General features: G+C 36.2%; 1 protein-coding gene across 2 annotated transcripts in view; it reads right to left on the reverse strand.

The window, feature by feature from the left end:
- Positions 1-963: 963 nt before the first annotated feature.
- The window catches only part of RNF19A (ring finger protein 19A, RBR E3 ubiquitin protein ligase), a 58137-nt gene continuing 43624 nt past the window's right edge, over positions 964-15476 (reverse strand). For both annotated transcript variants that reach the window (XM_059394930.1, XM_059394931.1), the window contains 7 exons: positions 14423-14567; positions 13390-13552; positions 9288-9402; positions 8630-8791; positions 5573-5786; positions 4213-4356; positions 964-3163 (listed from right to left, as the gene is read on the reverse strand). In XM_059394930.1, the coding sequence (XP_059250913.1) occupies positions 2473-3163; positions 4213-4356; positions 5573-5786; positions 8630-8791; positions 9288-9402; positions 13390-13552; positions 14423-14567 (1634 nt within the window). In that variant the 3' untranslated portion in view covers positions 964-2472. The remainder of the gene's footprint in view (positions 3164-4212; positions 4357-5572; positions 5787-8629; positions 8792-9287; positions 9403-13389; positions 13553-14422; positions 14568-15476) is intronic.

Below are 15476 nucleotides of genomic sequence, written 5' to 3' on the forward strand. Positions count from 1 at the left end.
GTCCCGGGTATGCTATTTTAATCTTTGTATTCTCTCTCACAACCTCGTGATTTTTTCCCCCTCATAGACCTTAAAGAAAACAAAGTACAAAGGGACTTTCAAAGATTTGGGGGAGTTAATGCCTGTCTTGAACCCTGGAGTATTCTCTTGTTTTAGTCTTGTCCTAGAGTTGAGCTCCAGGGGAATTTGGCTTGGCCCTAAATTAATTCAAGTTTGAATGACTCCTGGGAGATGAAGGAACTTCTGAAGCCAGCTGAAAGGTTTAGACCATTTTTTCAAGTGACACTGGGGTGGTACTGGTTGAGGGTACAACCAGAAGAGGAATGGGTAAACTGAATGCACTAACCTTCTACATAGCACCACTTCTGCTGGATTCCTCTGAGAATCATTTAGCTTTCCATTTAATCTTTGGCCTTTTACAGAAATGTCAAGAAGCAGTCCACATATTCATACATATTATTTCATTAAGTACTATGTAACAGGAAATGAGAAAAATCACCATTTTATAGAGGCTGTTGAGGATAGAAAGCATTTAATTACAATTACTAGCTTAAATTTAAACAGCTCTAGTTTCATGATCTAATGTTGCCAGAGTAGAATCTCTTGGAATAGTCTTTTAAGATCTTTTTATTTTTCTGTTATGATGAGCCTTTATAGTATTTATCTCTTCACAATTAAATGATAGATCTATTTATTTTCCAACCAATTCACTTTAAAAAGTAAAATATGTTGGTGAATAAAGCAGCTTATTTCTGGAAGAAAGGCAGGTATTAAACATGAAGAAAGGATTCACTGTGTGTCAACACTGTTTGCTGAGGAAGTTCAGCAAATGCTTCCTTTTGGGCTGAGACCAGTATACAGAATCATCTCAATGGCTAGCAAAATTTGTTAAGTAACTACAATGTGACAAATGAGAATTCTTATTCTTATAAAAATACCTGCACACAAACCATAAGGCAGCAATACATTAGTATTTACATTTATTTAATGTATGCAGTTTACACACTCACTATTGAACAAAACTGGAATGCAAACAAATATACAAATTCCATAATAAGCATTATCAAATAAAATAACTGGCACTAGTGTTATAAGCATATTAATGGATCTGGTGAGAAAAGGTGGTGGAAGAAGACTGCAGCCCACGGCATTTTTCTTTTTATCAAAAGAAAACGCTCAGTAGCACCATAATGGTAATACTTAACAGAAACATGTAAGATGGAACATTTCAAATGCTATCTTTGAGGTTAACCTGTTTTATTTAAGTGAATTATACAGGAAATTAACAGTATAGGCAGTTATTTGGGTCAACTTCTGTTTATGTCAGCTGAACACCTTCCATAAACAAAAGCAAAGGAAAATAAAGCCAGCCATACGTGGATCCCTCCTTAGCACTTGGTACAAACTCTGCACCGTGCTTTGATTTCATGATTGGAGAAGATACGCGTGTGTTAAAACTGAGGTTATGTATTCACTAAAGCCTGAGTGTGTCTTTGGTAGGCTAATACTTTTTCAGCATTGTTATTATTATTCATATTTATGTTTATCTATCTTGTATTTGTCTATATAATCCAACGTGGCTAGAGAGGACTAATGGAAAACAAGACAGCAAAATCCTCAAACAACTAGGCCCTTAAAATCCAGTCTATTCCAAAGGCACCAAGAATCAATGGGGTGCAAACTTCCCCTTGGTGGAAGGTGACTTTTTTTTTTTTATAATACTTACAAACTAATGGAATTTTATTTTGTAGTTTTATGTACCTTATTTGGTGCTGTCAGTACACTTAATTACCTACCTTTACATTTTGCTTTTAAGATGGCATCAACAATATACAAGATATATAGAGTACCAGGTATTTCTATTTCAAAGTTGTGCAAAAACTGCCACTATGTTGCTCAAAGTGTCTAAGTATCCAAATGGTAGCAAATGGGCTGCATTAAGCTTTACAATTCCACATTGCATATGAAGAAAAAAATGAAATTTATGCCCAGTTATGAACAGAAATGTTACAAAGAGTATCATATACTGAGAGTAACCTGCAAGGTTCTTTAAACAATATCCCTTAGTGGTTTCAATAAAATGTCACTAACCACTTACCCCTAAGCCTCAAGTTTTCTTCATAAGAATGTTTCTAACTGTATTAGTATTTTATATTGATTATAAATTAAGCCAAAGTCCTATCTAAATACACAAGTATGTGCTTCAAGCAATGTTTTGTGGCAAACACACAAAACATACTTCTCTTAAGAACTATTGTCCTTACAATAATGCACTTTTAAAGCCTTCATTTCATAGTTTGGTAATTAAGATCCACATGAAACACAATGCTCTGCTCAACACAGAAAATGTATCTGCATTAGATTATGTAACCGGGCATTTGCTGGTAACTTGAAACTTAAAGTAGTCACATGTAGTTCAACCAGCTCCAAACAAGGTTGTTCAGCTGTAATTAATCTGCAGCATTTATAGGCCTAAATTTCAGTCTGAATTGCAACTTTTAATTCCATTGTCTGATGTGAGTGGTTGTTATTTGTTTCTTTTAGCGCATCACCAAAATATAAATCAACACTGGGTTTTACTCCATTGTTACCATGTTCTTCAGCAATATGATTCAACTGTGGAACTTCTGAACATGAAGCAGTTTTGGTAAGCAAAGAAATGCTACACTGATGTGGGGAATTTTCCAGACGATCGTTTTCTACCTCAGGAAGAATGTTAACAGTAGCAAAGCGGGCATGATAATCATTGGAACCATGACTACAAGAAGTTTTCATGCTTTCTAGGTCAGAACAACTAAATTCAGAAAAATGACTGGAGTGGGAATCTGCTACAGATGGCATACTGTCACTGAGGGATGGAGCCTCAAATTCACTTGAGTTCGTGCTTTGTTGTTCTAGCAACTGTGCATCCATGTCCTCTCTGGTCTCGTTTATCTTCATGTTACTCTTTTTCCTCAATTTACCACCTTTTGCTTTCTTCCCTGCTGTTGCTTCTTTGGACCACTTGGTGGCACCAGATTTACCTTCAGGCAAGCCGCTGGATGAAGCCCCAGCATGACTTCGGGTGGCACTGCCATCCTCCACACTGCTGCTTCCACTGTTGTGCCTGAATTTGGATGGCTTTGATTCAATATCTACTTGCACCTCCATACTGTTGCCTTCTCTGGAACATAAGAGTAACAAATATAAATAGATTTCTAACTTCCTTTTTTATTGACGTAAAAGCAAAGGGAGAGGGACTTCTGTGTGAAAAATTCAAAGACTACATAAAAACCATCAAAACAAATTAATGCAGGATATGCTCTATTAAAATATTACTTGAAATAAGAGGACTTTTTAAAGATTTTATTTATTTGACAGAGCGCACGAGCGAGCACGCGCGAGCACGTGCGCACACAAGCAGGGGGAGCAGCAGAGGGAGAAGGAGAAGTAGGCTCCCCACTGAGCAGGGCGCCTAAAAGGCTCAATTCAGGACCCGGGATCATGACCTGAGCCAAAGGCAGATGCTTAACTGACTGAACCACCCAGGCACCCTAAGGACAGTATTTATAATAATGTTTCAATGTAAAAAAACAGAAGTAGCTACAATGATTGCTTATCTGTTCCAGGTACTATGTTACCCTCTCCACTTTTTTTTTTCAGAACAGCTTTATTGAAATACATATATATCACAAAATTCACCTGTTTAAAGTGCACAATTCTATTTTTTTTAATAGTATATTCAGAGTTGTACAAGTGTCACTAGCAACTAACTGCAGAACATCTTCATCATTCCCAAAAGAAACCCTATATCCGCTAGCAATCTGTTGCCACCCTTTCCTGCCCCCAGTCTGTGGTAACCACTAATCTACTTCCTGTCTCTGAATTTGCCTACTCTGGACATCTCATCATTTTTTTTCCCTGGAGAACCTAATAGTTGGTAACCATTATTTATTATAATTTTGCTTAATGATAGGAATAATTATTTTAAAATTAATTTTAAGGAGCACCTCAGTGGCTCAGTCAGTTAATTGTCCAACTCTTGATTTCATCTCAGGTCATGATCTCAGGGTCTTGGGATCAAGTCCTGTGAGGGGGCTCTGCGCTAAGTGCGGAGTCAGCTTGGGATTCTCTTTCTCCCTCTAAAATAAATAAATAAAATCTTTAAAAAAAATAAAAAACAACAACAAAAAATAAAAAAATACTTGAACTGTTTAACAGTTCTTTCCTTACTTGTCCAATGGGATGTAGGAATTCAGAATAGATCCTGCCATTGCTTTGGTGCTGGCATTATCACTAACTGTTCCCAAGCTGACTGTGCCAGATTCTCCACTTAGACTGTACCGTTCTTTCTGTACATCTGCTTGTACTTCCAACCTTAAAGAGCAGGGAGCAGATAAAAACTGAAATTACATATAATATCAGACTACTATAATATATAGCAGTTATATAATTCAGTTAACACCCCTAGTAACAAGAAACTATTTTAGAAACAGCTATCAGCATTTTAAAAATTTCATTTTATTTGATTACTCAAATTCTACTGCAGCAAGCTAAACAGTGCCAGCCATCCAAATAAAACAGGAAAAATTAGCTGTCTGCCAAATAAGGTAGTAAAAGAGTAACACAAAAAGGACATAAAAGATTTTAATTAAATATGCTAGCCATGTCTGAGTGTGAAACAAAATCTGAATATATTAAAAACCAGTGTACATGACAGATGAGTGGATCAAAACATCCCAAGCCTCTACATATTAAAACTGACCCTCTAAATTTAATACCCAATTCTTTAAAAAAGACATAATAAACACTACTATAAGAGAATTTGTGTTTAAAAGCATAAAAGCAAAAAAGAAAAAAGCATCAAAACAAGCTACCTAAAAACAAATAATAAATAAAAGTAAACTACCTAAAAATAAGATAAATATAACCAACTTATCTTTTAATTCATGCACACTCTCCTATGTTAAAAACAACAACAAAGCTCATAAACAGAAATAAAGAATAGAGAATTAGAGAAGAAACAAAGGAAGACAAAAATGCTTTGATTTCTTCTATTTATTGATATGGCTGCTGGTACGAGACTTGGTGAGAATGAAGTAAGTGCTAACACATACAAGGTTTCCGGAGGACTAGACTACCCTGGCCTCAGCTCATGCACTCCCACACATCCTGACTCCATCTGCTCCCCCCAGGCCTCAGCCAGTGTCCCCTTTTCTAACATCTAGCTGTGGCCACCTCCAGACGTGAGGTTCCAGACTTCAGCACTGCCTTTACCACGTACACCAAAGCAGCTCCAGCACTGATGCATAACATCAAATCTGACAAATGCAGTGAAGAAATTAGCAGAATGCCGTGCCTTAGACTTGGTTTTTACCACACCATGGGTATATAATACTACAACAGAAAATTCAAACAAGTAAACATTTCACTGTTTACCACTAAATTTCATTGCTAACATTACTGTTTTCAGCCCCGACACAGGACTGTATGTAATCATAATGATTACACAATTATAATAATCTTTAAAATTCTCATCTAATAATTTGTAGTTAACAGAAGGCAAAAAGAAAACAGAGCACATTTCTCTTACCTGTTAAAACAGTTCACCATGGCGCTTCCTGACAGACTCCCCGTTATACTGGCTCCGGCTAGGGCCATGGTACTAGCCGTCTCACTCAGGTTGTCTCGAATGGCTCCTATGCGATCCATGTGGCTTCCACTTGCGCTCAAACTGCCAGTCAGACCACCAACACTTCCCTCCCCTATGCTAGGGTTGTGTCTTGCTTCTGCTACTGAAGTTGTGTCTAAATGCAAATATTTCAAAGAAATTAAATAAGAAAGATTATTAATTCTCGAATTCCTCCATGATTTCAGATAGGACATTTTATTATACAACATGCACAGGAACAGAAAAGACATCTGGGACTAGGAACACATAACTATGGGGTAAGAGGAAAAGGAACTATCTCTGAGTGTAATATTGGATTTGGGACTGGCTCTCAGTATTAAATGGTCACAACATTTTTTACTGTAATAGCATTGTATGGTGAGATGGTAGTTACACTTGTGGTGAACATATCATAATGTAGGAGCTTGCTGAATCATATGTTGAACAACTGAAATTAAGGTAACATTGTGTGTCAACTATATTCATATTAAGAAGAAAAGAAATGAGGACCAAGAAGAAATAGGAGGAGAGAAGTGGTTTCCTCCTTTTATTAAGAGTAAAGGTATTAGGATTTTTATATGCTAAATAAAGATGATGAAATCAAGTGCCTACTATGTTCCAGGTTTTTTTTTTTTTTTAAAGATTGTATTTATTTATTTGTCAGAGAGAGAGAGCTCAAGCAAGGAAAGCCTCAGGCAGAGGGAGAAGTAGGTTCCCTGCTGAGCAGGAGCCCGACGCAGGGCTCAATCCCAGGACCCTGGGATCATGGCCTGAGCCAACGGCAGATGCTTAAAGCACTGAGCCACCCAGGCGTCCCTATATTCCAGGTTTTAAAAATACAGTAACAAAGAATACAGGTATAGCCTTCACCCCTAAGAAACCAAGTAAACAAAGAAACAAGTTATTACCGACTGTGATAAGTGCTTTTAAGGAATCAAACTTTTTACCTTCAATCTAAAATAAATTGGCTTGAAATTCTCAAAAAAAGTGGTCACCACTTCAAGATTTAGGAATTCTTTAAAAAATATGACAGCTGGAAGATTTAGCTGACTCTGGAGGAATATGTGAGTTTTCAATAAGGGTTTCATTTAAAGAGCTTATTATTCTTCAGGTCAATAAAATTGGGCCAAAAGTTGATTTCTAGGTATGTTCTTCAGATCCAATTGTCTACTATTGCAAGCTATTACAAGATCTGATACCACCGTATTCCATAAAATTATCAGAAGGAAGACTATTCCAGGCAGAGGGAACTGCAAGTTCAAAAGCCTAGAAGTGAAAGTGTACTTGGCGTCCTCAAAACATCACAGAGGGGTGGTATTAAATAGGAGAGTAAAAAGAGATGAGAGAGATGCAGCCCAGGACAGATCATGTGGGGCAGTATGGGCTAAGATAAGGATTGTGGGTTTTCCTTCAGTACAGCTGGAAGCACAAGGAGTGTTCTATGCATAAGAACCGATCTGATTTATGTTTCAGAAGTATCACTACGGGGGCGCCTGGGTGGCTCAGTCATTAAGCATCTGCCTTTAGCTCAGATCATGATCCCTGGGTCCTGGAATCAAGCCCTGCATCAGGCTCCCCGCTCAGCGGAGGGCCTGCTTCTCCCTGTCCCTCTCCCCTGCTTGTGTTCCCTCTCTCGTTGTGTCTTTCTCTTTCAAAGAAATAAATGAATCTTAAAAAAAAAAAAAAAAAAGAAGAAGAAGAAGAAGAAGTATTACTACATACCCTGTGGAATAGTAAGCAGTAGATGAGAAGTTGATGGATCATCTAAAGAGCCTATTACAATAGTGCAAGAAAAAGGACAGTAGCTTGAACTAACGGAACAGTGGAGGGTGAGAAATGGTTGGATTATGGCTAAATACTAAAGGAAGCACCAGAATTAGCTGTCAGATCAGATGGAAGCTAAGAACAGAAAAGGGGGAATCACTGTAAGTGAAGATTTTTGGTCCAACCAACAAGTTAGAATGGAGAGGCTATCTGATGAGGTAAGGATGATGACTGGAGAGAACAGGTTTTAGAGTGAAGAGTATGGTTACAGACAACTTGAAATTCTTGTCAGACATTTAAGTGTAGATTAACGAGGAGAGTTAGATGTACAAAACTGAAGTGCAGAGGAAAGTTCTAGCCTAGATACAAATTTATGAGTGGTCAGCCTACATATTATTTAATACAACCCATATTAAGAGATGACCCAGGGAATGAGTATAGATGAAGACTGAGAACAAATGGCTAGGAAATACAATGAGATGAGAAATGGTTTCTCAGGTGAAAGACAAGAAAATGTTTCAAGAAGGAGGGCATGGTCTACTATGTCAGGCAAATTGTTGTATTATTATTTTTTTCTTTTCATTGAATTGTTATATTAAAATGAAAATCAAGAGTTGACCATTATATCTGGTAAGATGGAGGTCACTCATGGCTCTGCTTTGGTGGTGTGGTAGAGATAAAATCTTAGAGTGGCAGGGACCAAAACTGATTAGAGTGGGTTCAAGAGAGAATGGGAGGTAAGAAAGTGGTCATTATCTTTGCACATCTGCCTGATTACTTCCTAAAGACAAATTTCTATAATAAATTTTTATGAGGGCCTTTTCATCCTACAGGTATTGTTCTAATTCATATTTCTCTGAATAACCCTGGGTTAAAGATACTCTCTAATCACTGGCCATCTGTATTTCTTCTTTTATGAACTACCTTTCTCTTCGTATCTTGTTCTTACCAATTTGTTTCGTTTAAGGCAAAACTTAGGATGAAAGTCTGGATGTTTCTAAAACATCACATTTCTAGTGTGGATTATCCAGAACTCTTTCACCCCCTTTCATCCATTCACCTTTCCTGGGCAGTTCATTTCACTGATGTACATCGGGATGAATGCTATTTGGCCTAGCAAAAGGTGGGCAATGGAAATTCTAATTTGCATGTTATCTATTTCTCCAACTTAAACTATTAATAAGTGTATCTTCTTCCTTTGCTTAAAAAACTTACCTACAGCTGTATTAGTTCCACCAACATTTATATCGTTTTCGTCATCAAATTCAATCCTAACTCCTTTTCCATTGCCTGCTGAGACTCCACAACCTCCACTTCGACAGAGAGAGATTGGAACAACGCCATAGACATAGGCTAACATAATAGGAACACCAATACCTAAAGAGGAATTAAATTAGTCATTATAAGTTAAAAAATAAATCACTGAAACATGAGTTCTTAGAAAGCCTTTTCAAAAGAAACTGTATAGGAGAAAAGTGCTACTGTTCTCCAACCCTTGCCCAAAGAAGATTTACCTGTTAAGGGACACAAACAAATTCAAAACTTCTAAACTTTCCAGTGACATATATGAGAAAAAAAGATGTAAACCTTTTTGTTTTTAAGTCACAAGGCTCTAAACCATATGAGGTGAGGGTGGGTATCAGTCAGTAAGAATTTACCAATATCCTAATCCTAGGCTCTTCAGTCTATAGTGCTTTTAACCAATATAGTTACTCAATGAGAGGCTTTCTGTAGGCTCCGCTTAAATTGTCCTTAAATAAATAAAAAAGTAACTCTCTTATCATCCACAATATAATGATCTGTCTTAAATCCTTCCACAAAACTTAAATTCTACAAAATCTGAGGTGATCAGTATTTTTAAGCATTTTCTTACCTACAGTTACTGCAGCTACAACTGGAGATACTATTACAGACAATGTCACACCACCTGTTATAGCCAAATTCCGTTTGTGCTTTGAAACGTCTTTGCCTTCATATCGATTGTGAATCTTGAATTAAAAATAAAAATGGGGTGGGGGTTTAAAGAAAAAACACATTACATATTTAATTTAAAGGAAACAGACCTACAGTTGCTGGTAAAGTGATTTTTTATTTCATTTGAGTGTCCTAATTCAAGATGATTGTTTTATTGTTCTTAAACCATATTTTTACCCATAATTTAGTCCTTATTAATAATTTGCTTAAATAAGACAGTGATTTAATAGATTTTACTTTGTGTTTGCTTTTAAAAGACAGTTTTGAGTAGATGTATAATTTTATTCAGGAATAATAAAATCATGTTTTGAGCAAAGAAGGAATTAAGAATATTATTTTTAGGGATGCCTGGGTGGCTCAGTTGGTTAAGCTGGTGCGTTTGGCTCAGGTCATGATCCCAGGGTCCTGGGCTCGAGTCCCACATCAGGCTCCTTGCTCAGTGGGGAGCCTGCTTCTCTCTCTGCCTCTGCCTGCCACTCTGCCTGCTTGTGTTCTCCCCCCCCCCCCCCCCGACAAATAAATAAAATCTTAAAAAAAAAAGAATATTATTTTTAACATAGTTATGGACTGGATGTTTGACTAATAGGATTACTTCTAAGAAATTTAGCATTCCACAGGTTTCTTTCTAAATAAGCATCCCTTATGGTACCTGGGTGGCTCAGTCGGTTAAGCCTCTCCATTTGGCTCAGGTCATGGTCTCAGGGTCCTGGGTTTGAGTCCTGAACTGGGCTCCTTGCTCAGTGGGGAACCTGCTCCTCCCTCTTTTCCCCTCTGTGCTCCCTTCTCCTGCCCGTCTGTACTTTCTGTCTCTCTCAGCTAAATAAAATCATTAAAATAAATAAGTAAATAAGCAAACATCCCAAAATGGTAAAAGTTGGCTTCTAGGGGAGACTACCACACTTTTTTTTTTTTTAAATAGACCTTAACAAGCAGTACTAATAAGCAAACATCATAAATAAGTTTATTTTTTCTTCGATCCCTTTTTATAAAGAAAATTATCATCAAATGACTCAGAATCCTGGGGTCTCATTTACAGCTCAAAGTCAAAGGTACTAAGAGGGAATAAAAGAGAAGAATGCGGCCAGAGGATAGGAACTAGATCTACTTAGCAACTTTGTATAGTAGAGGTGTTAATAAACAGAATTTAATACCACATTGAAAGTGGCTTGTGAAACAGATCAACTTCAAGAAACAGCCCAGTATCTTTGGTCTCATGGCTAAAGCTCATAAAGTACATTTCCCTTCTGTTTCAAGACATATTCAAAACAGCCCTCAAAACTGTAAGGGTAGTCTTTAAAATAAATACTTGACTTATGAACAGTGTTACAGGTGAGGTTTAATAAAATTATTATTATTATTATGTGGTTATCTTGAAGGCTATGAAGTACAATGAGTCTTGTGGCATATACGAAACAGTGACAAAACTGGGGTGGAGAGGTAGGTGAAGCATGCATGGGACAAGAAGCATTCATCTTTCCTAGTCAGTGTCCTGCCAGCATTGACTATATGTCCCTAGGGAATGAGCCTCTCTACCTCCCTAAATAGTCTACGCAGGCAGAGATGGCAGAGCCTCCCAAGGCATCTTTCATTATCTTTCAGCACTGCAGCTAATTCTTGTTCCTCTCCTCATTACCATTCCTGAAAAACTCAGGAATGAAGCAGAGAAAAGCCAGAGCTAAAAAACTGACAGACTAGACAGGAATCTTCAGAAAATTTTGCATCCTTAAGCACCAATTTTTAATTACAGTGATCACAATATTCTATTCCTGGTTCAGCTTAATTTCTTTCTGCTCTACTGTTTTGTGCAACATTTCTATTTGTTACTATAAATAAAGACTAAGCTTTTAGGTACTTTATCAGCTTAACAGGTTTTCCTGGGCTGGTCTATAACCCTAAACACCATAGAGAACATTGTTTCAATGGAAAACTAATTTATCAACTGCCAACCCTCTGGGTATATGTCTGAAAAAAGGAGACTTTTAACCTTTTAACTGCTCCCAAGACATGAACAATGAGGTATATAATCTCTCCTCTATAAATTATTTGTAGGTGTGTGCAGTACAACAGTCTCTTCTTCTCTTCTACTTCTAAGTATCTGAATAAACAGTTTTGTTTTTAGCAAAGCCTTGCTTTGGATAACTACATAAAAGTTTAATCAGCTACTGTGTTGGGGACGTTAAACAAATTTAATTAATTAAAACCTTCTGAAATAAAAAATTGGCTCATAAGTATCCATGTTTATTTATCTTTGGTAATTTTTCAAAAATAGTATATATTGTGATTTTTCTGATTATAAAGTAATATATGTTGAATATTTAAAAATATTCAAAAATATTCAAAAATTCAACATATATTGAATATGGAAGAGGATCAGCCTCCTCTTGAGTTTAGTTCCAAAAGTCATAACCAGAATTTAACACAACAATTAAAAGGAAAGCAGATTCTGACTCAACCTAACAACTACAGACAGCTGGCAACAGAATGGGCCACTGCAGGAGTTGGTGATGTCCCCAACACTGAAGTGCCCAAATGGCTAGAGAAACCGATCAGGGATCTTACATAAAGAATGTGTGTATCTAGGTTTAAATCCTAGCTCTGTTTCTTTCTGTGTAACTTAAAACTACATAAACTTTCCTAAACCTCAATATTCAAATACATAAATTTCTTTAAGGTTAAAATGAGTCAAATTAAAACAACTACCCCACAGTAAGGGTTCACCACATGTTATTTCTTCTAATTCCTATACTTTATTCTGCTTGAGTGCAAGGTTATGATTAGACAGTTTCTTTTTTTTGAAGATTTATTTTAGAGAGAGTGAGAGAGTGCACGGTGTGAGTTGGGGGAGAGGCAGAGGGAGAGAATCGAGCAGATTCCCCACTGAGTTTGGAGTCTGCTGCTGGCTCTGAGGACTCATGAGATCATGACCTGAACCAAAACTAAGAGTTGGATGCCCAACCAACTGAGCCACCCAGCCACCCCTTAGATAATTTCTAAAGTACCTTCTCAATTCTGAGATTCCATTAATGTAGACAGCAGCAGACTTCTTAGCCACTTCATAAATTATCCCTTTAACCTTTCAAAAAAGAATTATTGCCTGGCTAATGAAGTATAATTCATCACTCATAGGCCAGTGGTAATTACTGGTGTCTGGACTTACACAAGACAGTTATAATCTACAGAACAGCATATTTACAAATAGCAGTAATCTAAGAAAATAAAACCTTTGAACTGAAGTTCAAAATAATTCAGGAACTGGCTAATTATTCTTTGCCTTTAGGGCATGTGTTATTTAGCTATTAAATTGTTATAGACTTAACTTTAAAAGGATATATCCATGAGAAAAATAGCAGGTGTCCTTCAATACTTTAAAGTTAGGAAATGTACGGAAGTTTTTAGATTCAAGTAATTTTATTTATTGATTTGACAGAGAGAGATCACAAGTAGGCATAGCAGCAGCAGAGAGATAGAGGGATAAGCAGGCTCCCTGCTGAACAGAGAGCCCAATATGGGCTTGATTCCAGGACCCCAAGATTATGACCTGAGCCAAAGGCAGAGGCTTAAGCCACTAAGCCACCCAGGCATCCCAGATTCAGGTAATTTTAAAGCAACTCTACTTTTGGGGCACCTGGGTGGCTCAGTGGATTAAAGCCTCTGCCTTCAGCTCAGGTCATGATCCCAGGGTCCTGGGAGCGAGTCCCACAACCGGCTCTCTGCTCCACGGGGAGCCTGCTTTCTTCTCTCTCTCTGCCTGCCTCTCTGCCTACTTGTAATCTGTCTGTCCAAAAAAAAAAAAGCAACTCTACATTTTATGGGTACATACAAGTTTGTCAAACACTGAAAATTTATTATCTTGTGAAAAAATAAAATAGTTTTATACTGAGATACGAAAAATGATCTTTCAAGACAAACAAAACAAAACAAAACAAACCCCTAAGATCATCAGTCTTAAACCTGAAGGTTTAGAATAAGATAATGAACTAATACAGAATTAAGCATTTTACCTTACGGCCCACATACACAGGAATGCCAATAATCATTGCAGGGATAGCAATGCCAGCTATTAAAGCAATTCCTACAGGAGCACCAACAAGTGTTCCAAGCTGCCACAATATCTTCTTCTTCCGGCTCCAAGGTTTCTTCCCCCAAAAAGTACATCCTGATGGACTAAGGGAAAAAATTGTAACTATAACTGCTATAAAACATAGTATCAGCAAATGACTTATAATACATTAAAACAATGTCTTTAAAAGAATTCTCATACTCAGAAATGAGGTTTTTTAAATTCTGAGTTCACTAAAAAGCCAAAAAAAAAAAAAATCAATGTAAGAATGACCATCAGTTATTTTCAAAGGAAAACTGACAACCAGAATTCAGGTTAAGTATTTATCCCTAGTCATTATCTTGAAAATGTTAGGTTAGTTTCTGAAGAGTAAATTAATGCAAAACATTAATGCAAAAAAAAAAAAAGCCTTATTTTTAGGCATACAATTATCTGATTATATCAAACTCACTTTGTGGACTAAATGAGGGAATTTATATTTAAGAAAATTAAATGGAAATAGTTAAAACCTAGCGTAATTATATGGGGATATAAAATACTAGCTTCTAGTTTAACAAAACAAACAAAAAAAGAAGACATCTAATGCTTCTTATTTTGACTAATTAATCCCAAGTGGCTAGCACAATTATTTGGCTCCTTTTAAATTTTTTTAAAGAAAATAAAAATTTTATTTTTGTTTAAAAAATGTTTTTTCCACTCAAAGATACATCATGAATTTATGTCTCACATTACCTGATGTATGCAACTAGAATAAAACACATTCCTCTTAGTATAAGCATCAAGTTTAAAAATTCCTAAGATAATACGGTCTCGCAATTATCTTACAATATAAAATATTTAGATATAAATAGCTCTTTCTCCCTCCCTCTCCAACTACTAACCAGGCCAACCCTGCTTAGCTTCCAATATCAGACAAGATTGGGCACATTTAGGATGGTAGGACATAAATTAAATGGCTCTGTCTATAAACTTACCTTAGATAATGTAAATCTGAGATTTCTTTCATACATAACCAACAAAACTCACAACCACAGACAGCACATGTCATGTGATTACAGCTCCCATCATTCATCTTTATTATATAAGCAGCACATCGTGGACATGGCTTTATATCATCAGCTATTAGGAAAACAGAGAGACCTGTTTATTACATAAAACTGGTCCAAAAATAACAATTTCTAATAGATAATTATAGCAATGCCAAAAAATCTTAACATATATAGTTTGTTAACTGATAGCTTTAGCCAGCTTTTTTTAGTACATAAACTATTTTTTCAAAAGAAATGCTACAGAGAATATCTATTTAACTTTTTTTAAAAGAATTTTTCTTCCTTTCTGAGAAAAGGAACTTGTTTTACATTAAATTTTCAAACTGTAAACGTTTTCAAACACAATAGAACAATGAGAACAAAGAGCAACAAAATAATAAAAAGAAAAAGGAGAACCAAGGACAGCCCTAAGCAAAGAGCAAACTACATAAAGTTTGTATTTGTTCCTACCCCACTGCTGTCTTCTCTGAGTGGCACTTCATATTCTAGAATTTTTCTAACCATCTCTGCTTTATTAAAGTGTAGATATTCTTTGTACTACAGAAGTTATCTTTGTCTTTTTAAAAGTCATTTATTCAAATGCTGTTGCTGTATCCCTGTCAAATACTATGGTTATAAGGCACAAAGGTGCCAAGTTAAAATCAAATGGTTAAAGTTAAAATCAGTAACTTTTGGAATCACTGACATAAAGTAAGAGTTATATTATAAACTACTTTGAACCTTGGCATCTACTTAATAGCAACCAGTAAATTATTTTACTATTATTAGTAGCCAGCTATATTTTCCAATTACACACAGTTAAGAAAAGGTATGTGTAGTACTAGCTGCTGAATTCAAGTACTTGTTCCATTTTCTTACATGATAAGCATTAAACTATATTATATTTTCCTTTCTAAAAGTTTTATGGTCAAATTTACCTGTGCTTTATCAGTGAATTTGGGTTTCTTTAGTGCTTCTTTTAGGGCCAAAGCTGTTTTTT

This window comes from Mustela nigripes, chromosome 3 (genome assembly GCF_022355385.1).
Source record: "Mustela nigripes isolate SB6536 chromosome 3, MUSNIG.SB6536, whole genome shotgun sequence".
In the NCBI taxonomy this organism is placed as follows: domain Eukaryota; kingdom Metazoa; phylum Chordata; class Mammalia; order Carnivora; family Mustelidae; genus Mustela; species Mustela nigripes.